The 25000-nt window shown below is 35.6% G+C and overlaps 2 protein-coding genes across 2 annotated transcripts in view; one reads left to right on the forward strand and one right to left on the reverse strand.

Moving 5' to 3' along the window:
- Positions 1-25000, forward strand: part of LOC135209741 (thiol S-methyltransferase TMT1B-like) — a 597585-nt gene that overhangs the window by 138535 nt on the left and 434050 nt on the right. The window lies entirely within an intron of this gene.
- LOC135209489 (neural-cadherin-like) overlaps positions 1-25000 on the reverse strand; it is a 149998-nt gene that overhangs the window by 80527 nt on the left and 44471 nt on the right. The window contains exons 4-6 of the mRNA XM_064242143.1: positions 12258-12422; positions 7665-7802; positions 5055-7413 (exon numbers count right to left, since the gene is read on the reverse strand). Of these exons, the coding sequence (XP_064098213.1) occupies positions 5055-7413; positions 7665-7802; positions 12258-12422 (2662 nt within the window). The remainder of the gene's footprint in view (positions 1-5054; positions 7414-7664; positions 7803-12257; positions 12423-25000) is intronic.

Consider the following 25000-nt stretch of genomic DNA (forward strand, 5'->3'; position numbering starts at 1 on the left):
TTCACACAATGCTTAGAATCTTTCATGAATCCATTTGAAGAAGAGCATAATAAAGTGATCAACTTAGTCACAAAAGCAGTTAACAAGTGTGCAGATATTGGAGCTGTGAAATTTGCGCAGTTTGTTAAAGAGAGGATAACAACAGGCCAAGTGAATCTCTGGGCCCAGTGAAGAAGCAAAAGCTCCAGATGTTGTCTTCAGCAGGACTTAAAGTCAGACTCAAGAGTGATGATCAGATTATTGAGCTCCAAGAAGACAGGTTACTATTTGCCCGCTTGCTGATTGTCTTAAAAGCAAGAGATATCAACCTACAAGAAGCTGTTGGAACATACGAATTTTCTGTTGTGCCAAGATCCATGTTTGCAGCTGATGGGTCCATGTATCATGTTACCTAAAAGAGCGATTTGATGTCCATTCTTGAAAATGTACCTATAGACAATAGTGAGAATTTGGATAAAAGAGATGCTGTACAATCTGAAAATACAAAATGTGAAAACGTGCTGCTATTGTGGATGGAATGGGAGACCTCCAAGCTCTAGATAACCCAGACTGGGTTTAAAACGTGCAATGACTTAGCAGATTATTTCAATAAATGACATTGGGATGTGTGTTTTTTATCGTTATGACACTGGTGCATCTTTGAAAGCAGCAACACATGAAAAAAGACTAGCAAGCACTAAAGCCATACCATGTCGCATCACAGATTCAACATCTATCGCTAAGACCAGCATGAAAAATCTGCTTGCCCATGTGAAAACAAAAGATGAGTTTACAACATATCTAGCAGACAAATATGGTTCTGTATGCTAAGGCAAGTGGCAAGTCTCTTATAGTTACTTGGCATAATCAAGCAAAGGCCATACATAAAGAAACTGAAGGCCTTTCAAGCTCCCAAGAAGAAGCAGATACCAAGCTTATCCTGCATTGTGTAAATGCCACACAAAATGGTGCCATGTCTTTAAGAATTTATCCACCAGACACAGGCATTCACATACTAGCCATTACGTGTTACCCAATTCTTTGTAGAGATACATGTTTCATCACAGAAGTTGGTGAGAACTAGAGTAGTACCACTTGATCCAATCTGCAATGCTTTGGGTCCTAATAGGGCTGCCTCTCTCCCAGGCTTCCATGCATTTCAGGAGCAGATGTCACTGGAAGATTCATTGGCAAGGGAAAGTGACATTTTGGAAAGTGCTAAAGGAACTTGACCCAAACGATGGCATGGTTCGTGCACTTTCTCAGCTTGGTGTGTTAGAAAGACCATCTGATGCAACCATCAGTGCCATTGAAGTATTCATTTGTCAGGTGTATTTGCTCATACAGAAATAGCAAAAGTAGCAGATTTAAGGTGGTAGCTTTTCAAGAAAAAACAAACACATATTCTGAAGGTCTCCCTCCAGAGCTGCACTTCTACCAGCTATAATGAAGACACACTACTAGGCAATGATTTGGTACAATGATATCATTGCAAATCCAGAGGTACCAAAGCCTGATGACTATAGGTGGAATTTAACAGATGCAGAATAAACGATGAATGCGATAATGCAGAATGTGAGGATGAAGCTACCCTCGCCCTATCAGATGATGAGGATGATGAATAATATAAAGGCTAATGAAATGAAATGTTATGAATATTTAGATAGATTATGATCAGACCAATTGGAGATTTGGCTAACAGTGCAGCTAAACTGTTGGAATTTTCTTTAGGCAATGTATAGCAGCCATATTGGGTTTTGGCAGCCATATTTGTTTTTTAGCAGCCATAATGGGTTTTTGGCAGCCATATTGGTTTTTTACTTCAAACAACAACATAATCAGCAACCCTTATATCACAACCAGAAATATCTTTAGAAATTGCCCAGTTGGTTCCTGAAGGTTAAAGAAATCACTAAAAAGTATACAGAAATCTAAATATGGGTCAGTACTTTTGGCAGCTATTTTGAATACTGAATGTGGCTATTTTAAATGTTTTGGTAATTTACTTTTAAAAGCCAGACTCAACTAATTAGTTAAAGTTCATGTTGAGTGAAAATAAATGGATTATTGGACTAAAAACACCAACTCTTACTGGAAAGAGGGCCCAAAATGGCGGCCATTTTGAACTTCAAGATAGCCGCCATCTGCCATCCCTGGGAAATGTCCAGCAAAGACTTCCTAGTAATTTGGAACCTACCTAAGATACCTAGATAGGCGTTCATGTTCTAATCATAAAAATCCTACGGGATTACATAAGCCCCCAGACTATTTGACAGTAATTTTGAAAACGAGCCTTTCAATGTTCTCATTGTCTATGAAAATATCTTTCTGTCTCCTGTCACCCCAAATGAGATTCATGAAATTCTTTTCCCGACAGCAGTATGAGGTCAGCAATGAGGTCTGCAACACCAATGAAGGTCTGCGAAGATGTGTCGTAACTTTCAACTTTAAACTCTTTCTATTAAGGGAAAGGGTGCTCCTGAAGGTGTTAGTCTCCCATCCCGTGGAAAGCCTTTGAAGAAAACGTTATGAGTGAAGCCGTATACCCTTTCCCATCCCGGTATACCAGGTATACAATACAGTATGTCAACAAAGTATGAATGGTTATTGAATGGGGCTTATTCGTCCGCACAGAATCCCCTGCCCCTTAGCTTCTGAAGCCATTGCTATGTTGCCAACACTGCACAGCTGACTTTGTCACGTGACTGAGGCAAGTACTAGCCGCAAATGGTAAATGGCGCTACTGATGTCTTTTGCACTTAAGTATGGTGAAGCTGCGATTCAATGCAGCTAACTCAGTATATCATTTCCACTGTTAGGTATTGCCTGTTTGCATGAAAATAGAGTGGGAGGGAGAGTTGTGTGTGCATTACGTATCATATATGAGGTCAGCAATGAAAGAGAATTTCTGAAAATGGCTGTCTTGTTATGAGGGAAAAAACAATCAAGAAAATTATTGTGGTCAGATATTTACGCAGCAGTATTTTGCACCTATTTTAGCAATGAATCGTCAATTTCTGTGAAAACTTTACTTCTCAAGAGTAATGTTTTCGTTTCCAATATAAATAAGTTGGGTGGCATAACTGAGCAGAAAGTTTTCAGTAACTGTTTGGGAACATATTCAGAGAAGAATCAATATTTAATGAGGGTTCCAAAGATTAAAAATAAAAATCTGTATAATGAAATATTCACTTTAGACTATTTGCTTTATAAATAGAGGATAATTGACAAAATGTTGTGAACTAAAGGTGAAAGAATTGTTTTTCATTGCGTAATGCACGAGTCACCGCGTAACGATAATGTAAGGACGATGACGTGAATGAAATGTTGATTCACTCTCTCATCGATTTCGAGGAATGTTTTCGGAATGACCATTACAAATCACGTCGATCTCGTTGTATTTTGTAATTAGAATAGATATGAAACCCCCTCCATCATGCTAGCCGATTCGAGCTCGAATGAATTATATGAATCACGGTGATGTGATAAAATATTCATACTAGATACCTGCATAATATAATTATATATATATATATATATATTATATATATATATATATATTATATAATTATATAATTATACATATATCTATGTGTGTAGGTGCGTGCAGTGTGTGTGCTATATATATATTATATACATATATATATGTGAATGTATGCGCGTGCATGTGTGTGTATATATATTATACATATATATATATATATAAAGTTTCACCATAAAAACTGAAGTCAATCCAATTAATTTGTTTTTGGGTGTCAGTTTACAAAGAAGAAAAATCTAAGAAGAAAAATTCCACAGTTAAATTGTTTTCACAGCTTACAAACTTGACATGCGGAGACATGAAAAAACAATGCATTTCCCAAAATAATGAAAAAGTTGAATAACATTACACAAGAAATTGGCCACAGAAAGAACAGTATAAAAAGTTTTATCGAGTGTTTACCCCCTATGTTCCTCAGAGCATAAATTCAAAACCTTATTTTTATATATAAAATCTCGAAGTAGATAAAAACCAGAGCGAAATTGGTGCTAAAATCTAGAATGACGGCATCTATGAAAGTGGGAAGCTTATGAGAGGGAAAAGAAAAAGAAAAATGAGCACCGTTGTAAAAGACACAAAGCTCTTTCATATCGGAAAAAAATATCTAAATCCGTCGCCTGTGAGGCAATGGCTGTTCGACTACATTCTTGCTGCAGTGTTTTCCTTCTACGAATGTTTCCCAGAGAGGCAAAATAAGTAACAGAATTCCATTTGCTTTTGCAAGAGGTTTTATGAAACGGAATCTTCAAGTAAAAATATCCGAAACGCAGTAAAATTATCTGGAATCCCGTCCCCACTCAACTGGGATTCCTTCTCGAACGAGGATGGTTGGGGGAGCGTATGGATCTGCCTAAACAGTTTACACTCAAACATTTGTAGTTTTCACTCAATTGTGCTTGTGTAGAAAATCGTCAGAAATAGTAGTTCTTGAGAGAGAGAGAGAGAGAGAGAGAGAGAGAGAGAGAGAGAGAGAGAGAGAGAGAGATGATGGTTGGGGGCGGGGAGGTGTTAATCATTTGTTTTACAAGGACGCAGCAAATAGAGAATTTTTAATAACAATAGCAATGCATCTGTATATCATTGGGAAAGAGACGGCGATTGCATGAAATACTATTTTCCGTAGCAGCCAATCTTGGATAAACAATACTTTTTTATCAATATTTCGATTGAAAACTATAGTTATATATGATAAAAAAACTATAATGAAGGTGATATATATAACTGATACTAGTCGCATTTTAAATTTTACAGAATAGTTCTGTTTAATTTACAAGAATTACATTAGAGATATTTCCCTAATTTTTTTCATGAACAAAATGATTAATGCACAATTTGAGGTTGTCACTTCCTTCCCGACTAGCAATCTTTGCAATATCAATTTTTGTCATCTGATGATAATATATAAAATTCGCGCTCTCTAAGCTTATGAAGAAGGAATAAAATTGTGAAAATACACCTTTTCTTTAAATCATCTGTAAAACTGAGAAATATATTTGTAAAAATGACAACATTAAAAGTATTTTGTTCAACTCACCCACAGGCCCATTTTCTTGCACTTCTCCATACATCGTGACGTTGGGGAAAATAGGGGCGTTGTCATTAATGTCCTTGACAATGACCGTCACGAGTATCTCCACCTCATGTACCGGATATTCCTTTCGGTTCCCGGCCTCGTCGGTCACCGATACACCGACCCGGGAAGCCTCGTAGCATTGTTCCTCGTCTGAGTCAAAGTTATCGAAAGGAGATTCCATGATGATGTCTCTGGCCCCTCTCGAGAGCCAGCCTTTGCCTCTCGGCTTCTTCAAAACCCATTTGCTCTCTCGCTTCCTGACACTTGACTCGGTACTTCGATTTCTGGCGACTAAGTCAGGGAGGAGGTTTTGAGTCTCAGATAAAGAACTATTTCGTTTGCCACTCGACGTTAACAAAAGTTTCTCGTTGAGGGTCTGTCGTCTCTCGTGAGAACTAAGGTATTTCTTATTTGGATAGTTTTGAGTTGCTGACATTTTGTGTGATGGTGCATCGCTGGAATTTCTGGGAGTAAAACCGTCCATTTGCTGATCAAGTGGATCTGGCGAAGCTGTTGGTTCTGAAGAGTTTGACATAAGATTATGAAAGCGTTCATTTACTTTATTCGAATTTGCCATGGCATCTTTGGAATAAAGGCCACTATTAGCAATGACTCCTTTTCTCACAGAATCAATTTCACTCTCAGGAAGTACATTTGTAGAGGGTTTTTTGGTGCCATTACTGAACACTAAAATCGAAGGACTTGATTCTATAGCTTTTGTAAAGTGGGCTGGGATATTTTCAGTTTTCTTTTCCTTAATATCATTTGAATGATAAAATCTGAATTGTTCTCCAGGTTCTTGTATACTTTCCAAACTATGCACTGTGCTCGAAGATGAGGTTTTAGATTCTATGGTTCCCAGAGTGAGGGAGGGTCTCTCATTCAAAATGCTACTGGTTTGGCGTTTTGCTTCAAATACCCCACCAGGAGATCTCTTTGCCTTTTTGACAAAACGGGACTCTTGCCTCAACTTCCCATCATCATCAATACTTCCGATTTTTTCCCACTCAGAGGTCGAAGATTTAAAACTGGTGTTTCTGGAAATATGAGTATCTTTTAATGTGTCTGGAGAGATGAGGTGGTCAGGTGAATCATCGGCAGGGCTTTCAATTTTATGAAGCTTTGTTTCGTCCCTGAATTTAATTCTGGTCTTAAGACTGTTACTCCAGGAGGACTGGCTCTTCTCTCTGATTTGCTTCATACCTTTCACTTTAGGACGCAGGTCACATGTGGATATCTGGCCATTGCAGGTACTGTCACCCTTTTTGAAAAATCTGTTAGATTTCACATTTTTATGTTGATCTCCGCCATCACTCGTTGTTATTTCTGTCTTCTGGTTTTTGACAGCTGAAGCAAAAGAGCTCAATCTTGATCTCGACGATGCAATGCTCTTTTCTTGACTATTTGCAATTGAAGTGTCTTGAGATGAAACCAAGAACTCTGCAGACTTTGATTTACTGAGTGAAATTCTGTCCTTCATTCCTCGTTCTCTTAAACCTCTTTCTTGGTTTGTATTTTCGAACTTCGCTCTCTGTCCATCTGTTATTCTTCTGTTGGTTGGGTCACTAAGGCTTTCTCTTAACCGATTAACATGCCAAATATGATCGCCTATGTTGGACCTCCTGCCCATGAATCTCAATTCCGTTGCTTCTCCCCGTTCTTCCCTCTCCCCTACTCTGGATCCAGGACTACTGGCCCATTTATCTTTTCTTTTCTCGTCTCTTATTCTCTTAGAGAGTTCCCAGCTGTTTCTATTTGAGTTTTCCTCATTCTTGTAATTGTATACAGACTTGGGAATACCAAACCTAGCTTGGTCATTCCAGGAGAGCTGTTTGGTATCTTTGTGACCTATTTCCTTGAATTTCCAAGCATGCTGTGTATACGGGTGTTGTCGGTCACTCAAACTTGTCCATAAGAATGGCTTTGCTTTGTACTTTTGGTTTAGTTCTCGCGTCCACGCGTGCTTTCTTGCACTCGACCCACCATTTTGAAGCGATGCGAGCATATCGTACCCATTGTCTCTTATCTCCCACAGTCTAACCACGGTTTCATCTTCTTGAACTCTGGATCTTTCCCATTTAGAACCACTGTTTTTGTTTGGTCTAGTTTCTATAGCATTTCTTCCAACAGTATCTTCAGTGGGCTGGTCATTCTGCAACCCATTTTCATAGTCCCACGAGGGCGAGTGATCCCTAGAGGTCATTGGTGTGTTTTTCGTTCCTTTGTGTCGTTTTGTAGCTTTCCAGGGTTCCTGACCATCCTGAACTTTGACTCTCAACTTCCATATTCTTTTCCCATTTGGGGGATCACGGTCGAGGGCCTATAAATCAAGAGTAATATTCGATAAAAAATTAAATATTCAAACAGTCTTTACAAAAAAAATAGCATTTTATACGGTCCAGGACCCATGAATCAAGCGTGACGTCTCGCAAAATAAGATATCCAAAATACCTCTTAGAATAAAGCATCTTAATTTTCATATGAATGTATCAGAGAAACAGGGGAGAAGGGGGTACAGTGAATGGCAATAAAGTATAGAGAGAGGGATGCTGAAACCTTAATTTTCCTTACCCTCAACTGCACAAGGTCACCCGTGCGTGGATTGATCTTAAAGAAGGCATCATCTGGAGAATGACCATCGACCCCATCTCCTCGCAAAGTGTACAAAAGCCCAAATTCGTCCGAATGGTCTGGGTCCTTGGCCTCAACCTACAATGGAAGGAAGATCGAATGCCGATCCCAGTGACTCATGTCAGCGTACTATTGAAAGATATTTTTTGGGCAAATGAAAAAGCATATTAATTAATGATGATCATAACAAATAGCTGAACGTGAATTTTTTTCCAGATTAATCATGAGTCATTTTCTTAAATATTCATCTTACACGTTTGTAATAATAAAGCTTTTTTTTCAGTTTCTGAACTTCTGAAAACTTCCTATTTACTGTAATAAGCAATCGAAGACGATGCAGTTATTTGATATAGAAATAAATGGGATCACTACTCGAAAAATGGTCGCAAAACTAAACTTTTCTCGTGCTGTTGTATACAAAACACGTATCAGGTCTTACAGAGATTTAATTATGCTTCATTTATGAAGTGAGAAAAGTCTACTAAAAATTGGAAAGTAAATCAATCAATGCTTTTATTTTATAATATATTATATATAATTATATATATATCTATTTTATATATATATATATATATATATATATATATATATTATATATATATATATAATTATATATTTAATATATTTTAATGATATATGTATATATTTTCCTTGTGGCCAAACAATAATAATACTCCAATACAATAATAATACAGTTTGGTTCTGTTGTTTGCATTATAAGGTTTGCATCTTCTACTTTTCGTATATAATTATATTACTGTCTGTTTCTCAACTCTTTGAAGATTTTCTTTAAAATGAAACATTTTTGTTGATGTAATTTATTTGGAGTAATTTGTGATTTTGCTGTTTTTAACGTACTCATGTGTGACCATATGTGTCCATATGTGACGTGGTTTTATGCTGTGTGGTGAATGTATATAATGTATTTAAGTGTGTTCTAGTGTTTGTATATATATGTTAAATGCACTGGTAATGTTAACAGTTAAAATTAGGTTGGCAACGGGTCACACAAACAGATTGGAAAACGTAGCAGCACAGCCTCGAGTGTTTTGAAAAATTTGAAAACAGCAAATGCCTCAGCATGTTGGAACGAGACAAAGTCATAACATTATCAAGCCACATCAGCGACAACGCGGTGCCCAAGTTGACTTCATTGGTCGGAAGTCGTATGATTGTGACGTCAGAAAATGCAGTTGCGTGTGTATGTCAGTTTGTGAGTCAAACATGGGTAGTGCACAATACAGAATTGTGAATAGACTAGTGTGCATATGTTTGTACGTCCATTAGCGCACATGAATGTGTGATATAATCCCTTAGTGTGGGGAGAAATGGGGCAATTAGTCGAGAAACGTTTGTAGTGATACCAGTGTGAAAAAGCCTGAAGGTGGTGCTAGAAGATCCATGGAAAAGGTAAAGTGAAAAAAAGACTTAAAAAACTTTCAAATATTGTAAAGGGAGTTGAGGTGCAGGAAAGCAGTTAGTATGGTTTCTGGGTTATCTATTCCTTTTATTTCTATTTCTGAACATTGTGGTTTCTTTTACAAATGAATTCGGTTTGTCACTACTGAAAATGAATTCTTCATTTGACATTTAGGTATTTTGAGAAACACTAATGGGGTTTTTGACAATGAGAATAGTGTGACAATTTTTAATTGAGATGCTTGTGCAGAGTAGTAATAGTGTTTCATGGTTTGGGATTTTAAATTTATTTTCATGTTAGTTTTTTGTGGATTAATAAAGAATCTATTTTTGTATCTCATAATTTGAATTAACCTAGATTTAATGACTAATTTTAGCTACGGAAATGTCATGTTGCCGGAAGCGTCGAAAGGTAGGTCACGATGCCAGTTTGGATTTCTCTCGTTTAATTAAGCATAGTTCATTAGACCCTGTAACACACACATACACACACACACACACACACACACACACACACACACACACACACACACATATATATATATATATATATATATATATATATATATATATATATATATATATATATATATATATATATATATACATGTATATATATGATGATTTAAAAAAGCTCCAAAATTAATTATATTGAATAGACCCTCTGCTTTAACATTTGTGTCATCCCTAAGTAAACTGGAAAAATTTTGTGATCTTCCTCAAAATCATGTTGACATAATTAAAGGTTTTGCTTATGGAGCTGGCAATGTTAGCCACGAAAGTAACTTCCCTGCTTGTTAGAAGATAAGTTTGACCAATCTTAAAAAAGACGGTTCTACCCACATAACAAAAACTGATAAGTCAAATAGTATTGTAATTTGAGATAAAGCTGACTACATATCACGGATGCACAGATTAGCAAAACACTCAAAGGAAATAATCCTAAGCTGCCTATTATTAGCACTGTTGGCTCAATATCATATGAAGTTTCGAAATATATTACCAAGCTATTGGTTACTTGGAACTATCTCCAGTTCTCACATATATAATTCACTAGATTTAGTTGAATTAAACAGTCACTTACTGTCCCACGGATAGATTCGTTAGTTTTTATGTTTTTTTTTTTCTCTCATTTTACTAAAGTCCCTATAGACTCTATCTTAGAGCATCTTAGTAACAAACTAACCCATTATGAATTACCTCTACCTGTAAGTCATATGATATAACTGACTAGGTTGTGCATTTGTGATTGTAAGTTTATATTACTGGAGAATTTTATCAACAAATATTTGGTTTGGCAATCGGCAACCCTTTATCACCAATCCTCTCAAACTTGTCTATGGAATTCTTAAAAACGCTATTTACCTGATATCACTTATATTACTTTGAAGTGGTATAGATATGTTGACGATATTTTAGCTGTTTGCTTACTGTTTGCTTACTGTATGGTTACTTTGGAATTGGAAGAAGACAATTGTATCATTTTCGGATGTTTTAATACATAGAAAACCAATTTAATAAAAATTCAGTATTTACAGGAAACCAACCAACTTATCTTATGTCCATTTTCATTAGAGCCACCATCTTAATATCAAAATATGAATTTTCTCTTGTATGTTTTTACAAGCATTGCGCGTTGTCAGTCCCCAAGATTTAGATCAAGAAATTTAATACAAAAAATATATGGACAGATTTATGTTATCCTTCTTATATATGAGATATTTGCTGTAATAAAGACCACAAAATGTTATCAGAATATTCTCAGCTTGCCTTTTTTTTTCAGTTTTGAAACCATAAAATCATTGTTAAAATCTTTTAAGGTCAACCTTGTTTTCTCCTATAATAACTCACTAAAAAAATGGCCACAAGGAAAGCAACAACATAATACTTAACATTCCAAGTTTCAACACCCCCTCCTTGTATATTGGCCAATCTAGCAAGGCTTTAGAAGTAAGAATTAAACAGCATAAGTATTCTGTAAAAATTGGCAAACATGCAATGCAATATTCATTTATTTAAGTGAAAACTGTCACAGAAAAAACAGGACTGACAGTTCAGTTATTGCTAGATCAAAAGATGTCTTTTCACGAAATCTCGTAGAATCCGCAATTCTACAACTTACTTCCAATTGAAATTTTAACCTTGGCTCTGGCTTGTATTATTTGGACTCTTGTATAAGTCAAATGTTTAAGAATGACCTTAAATATAGAATGACTGATTTAATTACAAATTAGTTACCTTAAAGATATTTTCTTTGCATCTGTACATTTATTGTTTTGTATAAATGTTCGCTTTGCAAGAAAAAAAAAAGTTTTATTGTTTAGCAAAATGAGATTTATTGAATTGTATTTTTATAAAAAATCTTTAGGTCAGTCACCGCCCTGTATAATTTTTTACATATCTCGTCCCTGCTTCCGAGCTGGTGTACTTAATATTTCGTAAACCTCTTAAATTGCGCCCCTGTTTTAGGTAGGTCTGCTAATTCTCCAGGTGTGCTGGATTCGCATTACATATTTTCCTTAATAATCCCTGCCTGTCATTTAACAGAGCTTTCTTTGTGAACTCACTTTCATATGAGCTTTACTTTTAAACCCTCATATTTATATCAGTCTGCTTAGTAAAGGAGGAGAGAGTCGAAAGGCCTTGCAGCGATACGCTATTGTTTCACTTTCCTTCGTGGCTTTTGCCTTTATTTAGATGGTCATCACATTCCAAATTTTCTTGATGCAGTTATACATACATACATATTGATATGTGTATATATACACACACACACACACAAACATATATATATATATATATATATATATATATATATATATATATATATATATATATATATATATATATATATATATATATAACATCTAAAATTGTCTGTCTCTTACATGTGTACACATATGACAAAAGTTGCAAAACGATAAACCTTTATTTCAGTTTCTAATTTCACAATGGTGAACATCCGTATGCACTCCATGGCTATCGTCATCCCATACAGTTCATTCTATACCAAATTTACGAGAAAAAACCGTTAATTTGAAAACATTTCGGAAAATACTTCAAAATTGTGATAAAGGGAAAATATCAAAGTGTATAATATATATTAACTCTCACCTTCATGAGAGTGGTTGGGAGGTGTCTGTCATCCTCCTCGATGACGGTGACGTGTGGATCTTGGTCAGTGAAGACAGGCGGATTGTCATTCACGTCTGCCACAGCCACCTCAACCATCGTGTGGACCACCTGACCTCCGCCCTCGGCCGAAACTACCAGTTCGTGCTGCAATAGAATTCTAGATTAGCAAGTAGTAAGGACTCTCTCTCTCTCTCTCTCTCTCTCTCTCTCTCTCTCTCTCTCTCTCTCTCTCTCTATATATATATATATATATATATATATATATATATATATATATATATATATATATATTTATATATATGACTGGTAAAAATGTTCTGTAACAACAGAATTCCATCTAATAAAAGGAGCCCATAAAAACACCAACATATAGAGAGAAAAGTACTATATTTCAGAGACTGCTGTCTCTCTCTTCAGGTATATGAATGAGAAAAGTTTACAGAAAAGGTGGTATTTATTCCAAGAGATCCGTCCACAAGTAAGCCAATTTAGGTCACCCCCGCTGATAATCTTCCTTTAATCTTCTTAAGCGTTGGTTGAATGAAAACCTCGTCGATGACATCTGAAATCCACGCTCCTTTTGAGATGTTCATTACCTGCTTCTCTTTTATTAAGGCCGAAAGTTGCTTGCGAATTAGTTCAGATTCCTGGAAAAAGAATTTGAACTAATTTGCTAGCAACTTTCGTCTTTAAGGTATCCTGACCATATAATTGAGAAAGCAATTCACAAAGCAAATGTAATTTTCTACCGACCCCCTAAAGACAAGACCAGAGACACACCCAACAATAAAATAAAAATTCCTCACCTGGAGACGATTAAGAGAGTAACCCAAACCCATGGAAAATCCAACCCTTTTGCATTTACCTACCCAAACACCTTAGCCAAATCCCTGATTAATGTCCAACAAAAGACATCTCCCAAGGACACTGGGGTCTATGAGATCCCATGCCAGGACTGTGACCAATCTTACATCGGATTTACAGGTAAATCACTTCCCCAGAGATTAATACAACACAAACGGTCAGTTAGGTATGGACTACAGAACTCGGCTATTTTCAACCATATAAATGAACATAACCATAGAATAAACTGGAATTTGTCACGTGTAATTTATAGCAGCAACTGCCGGTACAAGAGTCAAATGTGGAATCGCCTTAATAAAAGAGAAGCAGGTAATGAACATCTCAAAAGGAGCGTGGATTTCAGATGTCATCGACGAGGTTTTCATTCAACCAACGCTTAAGAAGATTAAAGGAAGATTATCAGCGGGGGTGACCTAAATTGGCTTACTTGTGGACGGATCTCTTGGTATAAATACCACTTTTTCTGTAAACTTTTTTCATTCATATACCTGAAGAGAGAGACAGCAGTCTCTTAAATATAGTACTTTTCTCTCTATATTTGGTGTTTTTATGGGCTCCTTTTATTAGATATATATATATATATACTATATATATATATATATATATATATATATATATATATATATATATATATATATATATATATATATATATATATATATATATATATATATATATATATATATATATATATATATACAATAACCCTCCTATCATCATGTAGTAATTGTAAATACCTACCTATTATGTATATGCTGTACATAGTGTATGAAATTACTTCGTGTTTTTCCCTAATGTAATCCTTGGAAATGTTTACTTCCAAACTCTGTACAGTTGAAGCTTTGAGTTCATTATCCGGTGGCTTACGATTAATTTGCTCATAGCAGTAATCAAGTGGTTATTTGTTATTATTTTTATTATATATATTCTGACTTGATTTGAAATAAGTAAAGTTTTTCTTTAATTTAAACCTTGGTTGTTAATGCACCTCGCATATCTACTTTACCTACATGAATACTAGTTCAAGTGGAAAGCTGAAGTTGTGACAAATTGGGGGCCTGTCCGGGATCTACTTAGGTTTGCGTTACTCTTACGCTCGATCTTGACGGATTGTGAAATATTTTTTTTTGTTTCTCTGTGATAATGGATAACATGAGTGTAGTGTATTAGTGAAATTTGGAAGTTTATAACCCTGACTACCACCGGATAGTGTTCTCAGCGCGTTCCCACTTTTAACACACGAGAATGTTGTGTTAGTACACGTCATCTTAAGCATGCATCGGGATTTTGGAAACCGTGCAGACAGGGTAATGGCAGCCTAGTATTCGTCTTTCTTTTAACCCTCGACACTGTCGACTTAGCGATATCTTCATGGTCGCTCAACTTCTCAGAGGTGCTTTGAGGCAAAAATCTCACCGTAAGGGATTGAAAGATTCCTTTCATAGGAATCTCTGTTCCTCTTACCAGGGTACGACCTTCGCTCTTTAAAGGATTTCGTCTCCGTCATATGTTACGACCATGCCGTCAAGAACTTCACGTTCTACCTCTGTGGACAATTAAAGGTTTACCTATTCCTTGTTCAGGAAACAGTTGGTACCTCTTATTTACTTCGTTAAGAATCATTCATTCTATATTGTTTGTGGTTGTGCATTATTGGTGAATTACGTTCTCTGATTGGTATGATTTTTAAAACATTCTGATCGCAAATGCTCGTTCATTTAAAAGTGAATTCCTGGCATCCAATTGTATTAATTGAATCATTTAAGGATTTAAGGTAATTTCTGAGGTTGAGTGCCTTCGCACCGTTATAAATCCACGAATTACCAAAGGTTTTGAAATTGTATAGCTTGTGTATGGTAGTGACACAATTTCGAGTAATCTGTTCGATTCTATTTGTGTATTTGTCAGTATTGAGAAATGCCTTTTGATCTACAAACATTTTAGGTGCACCAGGGAACACCTGAATACACTAAGAAGTACCAGCTTCGTCAAAGAGCTGTAAAGGCAAGAATATCTGTGGGTCATGATGATGTGGAATTGTGGAAGCTGAACTACTGGGAAAGATTTTAGATTTCCTGATACATAGTGGTAACATAACTGAAGAGGCCTCTAACACTTGAACGAGATAGTGAAATTGAAACTTCAACTTGCACTGCAGCAGCGACAGTAGAAGCTGCAAATGCCGCAGCAGCAGCTGAACAAAAATAGGGTAGAAACTGCAAACTTTATTGCAAAAACTGAGCAGAGAAGACTTAAAAAAAAAAGTTGTGTTGGAAAAGGAACTATCAGCCATATGAGTAGAAGAAAGATTGAAAGAAAAACAGCTACCTGACTCTTTTGATCTTGGTAAAGCACGCAAACCCCTGCCTGTTTTCGATGAAAAAGACCCTGATATATTTTTCATTACTTTTGAAAACACCAATAAGTTATTAACACAATTTTTACAGCCTCCAACTGTTAACTTTGATGTTCCCCAAAAAAATATTCTATGCCTCAATCCCGTATATGTCTGACTCTAAATTTTCCTTAAACCTCACACGAATAATTGAACAAAAAATCCCCTGTCTTAAAGTCAAACTTATTTCCAACAACCCATGTACAATAGGATCATTTTTTAATTTCAAAGATCGCCTGCAGTCCTTCATGCGATCCAATGTGGTTTATAAGTTCACATGCCCTGGATATCCAGGCTCTTACGTTGGATCGATGCGGAGGTTACTGCAAGTCAGATATTGCAACCATTTGGGTTTTAGCTTTCACATTGACCAAAGATTGAAGCAGCCAGAATTTTCTAATGTCAAAATTCATGCCGCATTATGTAAAACCGAAGTCCTGAAGCAACACTTCTCAATAATTGGTTATGTAAGGGACCCAGACCACTTAACAACTTCAGAATCACTATATATTAAAAGACTGGTTCCCTTTCTCAATAGTAATAGTTCCTCAGCAACTTTGTATCTGGCATAGTTGTCGTCTGGCCTTGGACGCCATTGTATGTCATTGCCTCTTCTCTCCTGCTTATGGACGGTGTTTTGGCAGTCTCTTTTTGTTTTCTGTTTTATGTGCTTTTTCTTTTTATTGTTTTAACTTGTAAATTTTAATTGCTTTGTGTATTCCTTTTATGCTAATAATGTATTTCTATTGTGTCTTTTAATTTTCACAGACTGATGGTCCACTGAGTCTTTAGTGTGAAACGTTTTTTGTTAACAAACTTGGCCTTTTAACAACATGTGTATCATGGACCCTCCTGAAGTCTGTATATATCTTGCTGACTGGAATATTATATACATATATATATGTATGTGTATGTATGTATATATGTATGCATATGTATATATGTATACATATACGTATATACATACTCTGGGCACCCGGGAGCAGGGTCATGTGGGCTTTTCATCAAGTGTCAATGTATCAAACGAGTATGTCCCTATATGGAAGCGTGTCAGGAATGCTTGTGTGTTTCTCTCTCTGATATGATGATCTCCATTTTCTAACATCAGATTTTATTTGTTCTAATTCATTATTTTCAGGTTCTTTATGCCATAAATATTAACATTTCCTAGTAATACCCACCTTTATTTGTCGTACATAATCAATAGCAGGGATACTCACACCTGATCTTATTTATCATAAGGGTTGCTTCTTCTTTGGCTGCTTTGTCAGCCTCTTCATTTCCATAGGCAGGGGTGCAACATATTTCTACATTTTTCCTACCATTATATAGCTTATAAGCTAATAACTTAATTTGTTATACAATATTATTTTTTTGGATTGTAACTTAGAAGGGCTTCTATAGCGCTTCTGGAATCACTATAAATCACAAATTTATTAAATGAGGCTTCTTTAATTATTTCTATGGCTGATGCTTTTGCACATAATTCGGCTGTAAATACCGAGGCCTTTTCTGGTAGAGAGAACTAATACACTTTTCTTGGGAGACTGCAGCATATCACACTCCATGTTCTGATTTAAATCCATCTGTGTATATTGCATAATGTATACTTTTCGCTTTATATGCTCTATTGTAATAATATGATGTCTATGGTGTTCTAGTGTATATGAGTAATTTTTTGATAAACATAATTGTGTACAAATTCTCATAATCTTCATTGTCCAAGGAGGAGATAATTTTACTATTGGAGGAACCTGTATATTCATATTTAGTGATTCACGAAATCTTCTAGCTCTAACTGGGAAAGGTGGTGGAAGATTGTTTATAAACATATCTCTTAAGTCAAATCATTATTTTGTTGTAGAATCGCTTGTCACTAACTCTCTATGGAGAGAGAGAGGTAGTTCACCATAATTCAACCTGTAAAGAAGAGCTTGGTGATGATCTAAAGGCTCCTGAACATATTCTAAGCTTAGCCCTAATAATGAACTGGATCTAACGTGTTCAATGCTGTGTCTGATGCTGAGCTGTATTTTTTATTACCGTAATCAATGATAGGCAGCACTGTTGCTTTATACAGTAATTTTAGGGTTTGTCTATCGGCTCCCCAAGTAGTGTTTGATGAATTTCTGATAAGATTTAATGCTCTTTTACATTCTGATTGGTTGATTGTTTATGACATTTAGGTCTTGAGAATATTAATCCTAAAAATTTAGCAGTCTGACCAGTTGGTATACTGTTATTACATAATTTTAAATCTATTTCTTCACCTTTTTTCCACTTTTTATTTTTATATAACACAACTGTTTGAGTTTTACTTTCGGATAATTTAAAGCCTACAGATGAGGCCCATTCATCTATTCTTATTATTATTTTCTAATTATTGCTTTGCATGGTTTTTTCGAGATGCTGAATAATATATTGCAAAATCATCTACATATAAGTTACTTTTAATTCCAGAAGGTAGATTATTACTAATATCATTAATTGCTAAGGTAAACAGTGTGCCACTAGGACACTTCCCTGTGGAACACCATTTTCAAGTGGAAATATTCTGGACAATACATAATCAATTCTCACTTGAAAACTGCGATTTACCAAAAAGCTTAGGATGAACCTAGGTAAATGTTCACGGATGTTGTTTTGTAAAGTTTTGAACATAGCATACCTCCATGTAGTATCATATGCCTTTTCGATGTAAAAAAAAAAAAAAAAAAAAAAAAAAAAAAAAAAAAAAAAAAAGACGGCTACCGTTTTTTTTTTTTTTTTTTTGTTTTTTTTTTTTTTTTTTTCAAAATTTATTATTATCAGTTCTTTATTATTTTTCTTTTTGCAGAAGAGTTCTTCTGAAATTTTATCACTACTTACATTTTCTAAGTTTTCTCTTATCAAGTTACTTATATCTTTTGGAATAGATATTCTTTTCTCATCTTTTAACATGGCATATCATGTCTAGGTGGTTTAACATTGGTACCATTTATTTTCATAAACTTTTCCCATATTCTTGTATAGGACTATTATTAGAGAGACCTGATACATATTTCCTCCATGAAATGATCCTTTCTTGAATTACTTCATTTTTAAATTTTGCTGATATTTTGTTGTATAGAGGCTTTAATGTATCAATTTTTTGTAATAATATTGTAATTTCTTAAAGTTCCTTCTATTACTGGTAATATTTTAATTATTTTACTGAACTTTCTATTCAAATTCTCTAATCATCTCCTTATTGACTGTTTTATAACAATTAATTGTGCTAGTTTCTCAGCCCACCATGGGACTTTGTGTTTTGTTAGTTAAATATTCAAAGGGTTGGCTATTTCTTGTGAGCATCTCATACTGCCTACAATCTGCTTTATAAATGTTATAGTGGGAAATATGTTTTCCAGGATTATTTTGTAATAAGGAAATTGATAGTAGGAAATTATCACTGGTGTGCAAGTCATCAAGTGTATTCCAATCTAGTCTGTCAATTATACTTGTTGTACATAGAGTTAGGCCTACTGAGGAAAAATGTTCCATGCGTTTTTTGGAAATATGTGCTCATTTCTTTATCATTTACACAGCACAGGTCATTTGAATCCATAAACTCTTCTACTTTACGCCCTGCTAAAATTTAGTTTGTGCAATTACAGTCCCATATCGGATTGTGAGCATTAAAATCACCTACAATTCATGTTGGTTTCTTGTTAAGTAAATGTTTAAGTGTTGTAATTTTTATTAGGCTTTATTATGATCGTTTTTCATTCGTATTGTGATACTTGATATTTGCAAGACAGTAAAGTTTACAGTTACTCTACCATAACATACCTTCTAATGTACATATGTGACATTACGTAGATTTCATTCTTCCTATCAAGATGTAGATACTAAGGTATATCTACCTATCGTTGACATTGTTTTGTTGAAATGTTGTAAACATAATATCATGGTTCATAATCTTTTAGTAATCGCGACACTTCTCCCAAATGTAAACTGGTCTGCAGACTATTTACGTTCCATTGTATAATATTATTATTGAAAATATTACGTTAATGTGCTCAAGTGTTAGTTTCTTGTTGTGGATTATCAATTTGAATTTTTTTTTACAGTTCATTTACATTTATTTGTTTTTCCTTATAAGACATTAGATGCCCAATGCACATATGGCCCTTTTCGTGAGTGTCTAAACTGGTAGTTTCTTTATTTCTGTGTTTAATAAAATTTCTTTTAGTGTTTGTTAAACTTTGTTTTGTTATGCTTCTATTTTTGTTGCACAACTCGGTAAAACATTCATTACATCCACATGTGTTTTTTAATGTGTCGTTCTTTTTTCGTTTACTCTTGCTGCACCAATTACTGCTGATGGAGAGATCTCTTCTCCCTTCACATGATTAATTTTGCCAAAGGCTTCTTCCTCTACTATTCCTTTGATGTTCTGGATATTTGTTTCTTTTGGTTTTATTATTATTTTAGGAGACAAACGTATAATATTATTATTTTCAGGTTTGTTTTCTTTCTTCAGGTCTTTTGTCTTTGTTTTAACAGATATCTTATTACAGTTGATTTTCTTATTATAGTTGATTTTTTGGTTCTGGGTGGAGTTCTCTCTCTAAAGTCCTCTTTTTATCTTTAGCTTCCAGTTCATTACATCTTTCTTCTACTATTTCTGTGTTACGTGTATTACCTTCTTGACGTTCCATTTTCTCTAATTTAATGTATTTAAACAAATACCCATGTTAGAATTTGTATACATTTCTTGTTTCTTTGACATTTTAGATTCATCTTGTAAAATTGTTGCCATTCTCGGATATTGATTTATAAGGTATTTGTTATGTTTTCTAGCGGAATCATGTATTCCTCTAACTTTTAATTCTCATTTGGCTTCTTTTACAGGCATTCTTGTTCTCTCTTGCAGTAATTTTAATTATGTGCAGTATATATCATACATATATTCCTTAAGACCTTTAATGGTGATCTTGCCCACAGTTCACGCATTTAGGTTGACGCACAGCAATTGTGTGGATTGCTCTTCAGATCCACAATACGCACATACAGATGTATTCTTGCGATTTTTCTTTGTGTGCCCGTACTTACTGCAGCTTTGGTACTGTAGCGGTTTTGGAACATATAGTCTAATTTCTCTGCTTTGGCCCATAATTTTAATTTGCAAGGGTAATTTTTGGCCTTTGAATTTAATTTAGCTAATCTCAATATTGGTCGATTACTTTGTCTACCCGTTACGTTATATATTTCTCAGTCCTGTAGATTACTATACCGCTTTTTAAGGGAATCTAACAACATATTCTTTAAAATTGGCTCATTATTATTGCCAGGAAGTACTAAGGTACCCTTTACACCGTTCATAATATCATATTTTTTAACTCGAACATTTACATTGTCAATGTTTATTATACTCATATATTTTCTGATTGATTTTTGGGTGTGGTTTCTATCCCCCACATCTGATCTTTTATTTGTCTGAATGACATTTCAGAGGTTGGGAGTCTACTTAATAAATAATTTTCCAATTTTAGAGCAGATATTTTTCTGTCAGTTTCCAAGGTCTGCAACCTTGACCAACTTCCACTCCCAAAGAGGGAGTCGAAGTGAGTCAAGGTTGGGTCAAGACGATATTTATTTTTCTGGGTGGTTTGTATGGCATTAAAGTCTTAATACCACTTTCCTGTTGAATAATTGGGATTTCCTGTTGATAGTCCACTATCATGCTAGAAGTCGCAGGGAGGTTTGCAGTGTTTGCCATATAACGAAGAATATTAATTTCGTCCAGGATGAGGTCCCTCTCACCAGCGAGGCCCAGCTGGGGGAGGAGCAATATTATTATACACAGTGGTAACTGCCCTGGGACCCCGCACTGAGGGCATGGCTTGACATAAAAATTTCCCTTCGCCCAACGGCGTTATGTCCTCTAGTTTTTACGGGTGGAGTGGCATGGTGTCCAACTCCACCCACCATCAAGTCTAAAGAGCGGTGTATTCAGCAATCCAAAAGTATGCCAAGGATCGTCAAAAGAAGAGGAAGAAGGGAAAGAGAAAATTAATAGGAGGGGGGAGGAGGGGTAAAGGAGTTAAAGGTCCCAATGTTCAGTTGAAGCCACCGCAGTGGATTCCTAAGGCTCCCACCTCGTCAAGGAGTTGGGATCAAGGAGTATCTTCTCTAGAAACAATCCTCAGTATATAGTATCAACAGCTATTACTAATGATCATGAACGTGGAGACAGAAATGCCAAAGGCAACATCGGCAATGAGCATAAAACTGTTGGTAACAGAAATATTACTTAATATTAATCTATGTGACAACATGCAGGATGAAACCATTGTTCAGTGTAATCTATCTGCTATCGTGACCGCGGCCATGCTTGATGAGAAAACTCATCTTTCCAAGGGAGCGCAATATAACTCTGAGGTTGAATATTCCCATGAATTATATGTTCATAATACACACATGGAATTGACACATTGCCTTACACGATGGAAACCAAACACTCGAACGTATGGATTATTGATAGCTGCGACCTATACAGTGCCATGGGACTAGTATCGCCATTCTAAAGGAAAAAAAAGGTCTTAGATGGAGAAATAAGAAGCAGAAAGGGACTGAGAGAATAGGACGGTATAGTAGGGCGGTGCCAGAATGTGCAAAAGCGTAACCCATACGACGGTGTTTGGGGATTTGGAATTTTTCAGATTTCTCGCTCTCTCTCAGTTTTTTTTCCAGCTCCAAGTTTGGACTTCGCGTTGTCAGTCTCGAATCCAGCTGGCTCCCATAAGAAGCAGCTGAGGGAATATGGTGGAACATTATATTCTAAAGGAATATAAAGGAATATAAAGAAAAAACCACAACATGAGTCTCAGTTAGCCGCCCTGAAGAATTAACTGTCATTTAAATGAAAGAAGACTGTTCCTCGAAGAATGAACGCACTGTGCTTTCAATCCACGCCCATTGCATACACACACACACACACACACACACACACACATACATACACACACACACACACACACACACACACACACACGTGTTCCTCCGCAAAAATGCTGTCCATTGCTTCATCGACAACACATAAATTTGTTTTAGAAAGTTCCGAAGAATTTACAAAGCCATAAACGATGAGAAAATTAATAGTGCATTGATAATGGAATTCAAGTAGGCGCTGGCGACGTTTTGACTGCTAACTTTACCAGTTTTTGCAACAATTCCTCGTGAATAATGGTTCGCCATTTATTGTGGAGCGATTCTGACCATATGCCAATTTCATCCAGGCTTTTAGGAGACCCCAAAATGAAATTAATGGTATATACAGATTTCTTGAAACTGGCGCCTTTTGGTAGGGACCATCATGACAGAACTGTGCAAAAGAAGGAGGACCTCTTTGAGGAACTGGGAATTTACATTGATTATCGAATCGTATCATATTTTGCCTCCCGTCTTTGAACCATCAAAGGAACACCTAAATTTGCATCTTGGTCTTATGCTTTGCAACATATAGTAAGTATCGTAAGGCCCTCGCTTAGTTTTTATGTATGGCAATCATTTTTAGTAATATATTAATGTACATAAAAGAACAACAACCACAAGTAACCTCTTCCGCATTCATACCATCAATTCAATAAGAAATTCAGTCATTTGATAGTTTTAGATCCAGTGTTGATTGGAATAATGAAATCACCTTTAATATGAAAAATATAACTCGATTAAATACTACCATTCATCACTCAAAGATATTACCCTATCAGTAACTAATGAATATATGTTAACTGCACACGAAATAACGATAATGATTAAAATTAGGGCACAACGGACTTTGTCGCCTACAGATTGGAATGTGCAACAGCACAGTCACGAGTGTTTGGGAAACTTTAAGACATCAGCGAATTCTCTGGGTCGCTTGACGTAAAAGCAAAACACTGTCGGACTTCGGAACCGGGAGTGCGGGTGCGCATTTGACCCAGCAGCTGTCAGGAGTTATGTGACGGTGACATCAGGAAAATACAGTTGTGTATGTCTGTTCGTGCGTCAAACAGGGCGTGTTCATGGAAGGTTCCAGAACAATTTAGTATGTTCGCACATACAAACATTAGAACCGTTAGAAGACTAGGGGGCGTGCGTTCGTATGCCCATCAGGGGGCATCAAAACGTAATATATTCCGATATTGAGGAAAAAATCGGGGCATTAGACTGCAGACTCTTTTAGTGATTACCAGTGAGGAAAGCCCGAGGAGAGGCGCACAGAAGATACATCAAGAAGATGGATTCTGTTTGTCACCCGAGAAAATGAATTCTCTAACCGTCAATTTTGTTTGGGAAAGTACTGATGGGGTTTTTGACAATGAAATAGCGTGTGATACTTTTTAATCAAGGTGACTATTAGAGGAGTAATTGTGCTTCATGGTTTGTGGATTTTAAATTCATCTTCTTGGTTTCTCATGTTAGTTCTTTTGGGGGAATAAAAACTATTTTTGTATCTCCGAGTTTGGGTTTTAGCCTGGATTTAATAACTTGATTTAGCTGCCGAGCTACCAGCGGACGCCAAGGTAAGTTACGTTACCAATTAGTGATTTCTCTACTTTTCAATTAAAACAGGGTCAATTAGACCCTTGTACCACACACACGCGCATGCACACATGATATATCATATATATATATATATATATATATATATATATATATATAATATATATATATATATATATATTATTATATATATATATATATATGATATATATATAGATAATATTATATTATATATAAATAATATATATTCTATATATATATATATATATATATGGTATATATATATATAATATATATATATTATATATAAAGATATATGATTTATCACGTTCCTAACTTTCGTGATTCAGTTATACATAATGAGAGCCACGTTCACTTTCGCTATCCTGTTTCCTCTTTTGAGATGTGTCGTCACTACCTTCTCCAAGTCTCTTGTGGCTGCACATTCGACCAGAATTCGTCTCAAGTTCTTGCTGCCACGCCGTCTAAGAAGATATGACAATCACCTATTCAATGAATTTAGTGCCATGATGTTGAAACAGCACATAGCAGCCGCCAAACAAGAAGAGAAGGAAAAATTCAAGGAACTGGAAAAAAACAAGGATCTCTTTCAATCATTCCATCCCGTCTGATTGGAAGGACTCGCTGCGACGGGAAATTTACGAAAAACTACGTAGGACTACAGATGCCCTGAAAAGGAAACTCGACAGAAAACTAAAAAATCTTATTGATAGCAGTGATTGGACTAATTGTGCACGTCAAGATTGTGTTGTTAACCTATCTAGTAAACAAATAAGTGAAAATGTTGTGATTGCGCTTGGATATGGTTTATCTTTCTTTATAACAAGTCGACCTTCTGCTTTAATGATCGCGTCATCCCTAAGTAAATTTGAAAAATATTGTGATCTTCCTCAAAATCATGTTGGCATGATTAAAGGTATTGTGTACG

This window comes from Macrobrachium nipponense, chromosome 38 (genome assembly GCF_015104395.2).
Source record: "Macrobrachium nipponense isolate FS-2020 chromosome 38, ASM1510439v2, whole genome shotgun sequence".
In the NCBI taxonomy this organism is placed as follows: domain Eukaryota; kingdom Metazoa; phylum Arthropoda; class Malacostraca; order Decapoda; family Palaemonidae; genus Macrobrachium; species Macrobrachium nipponense.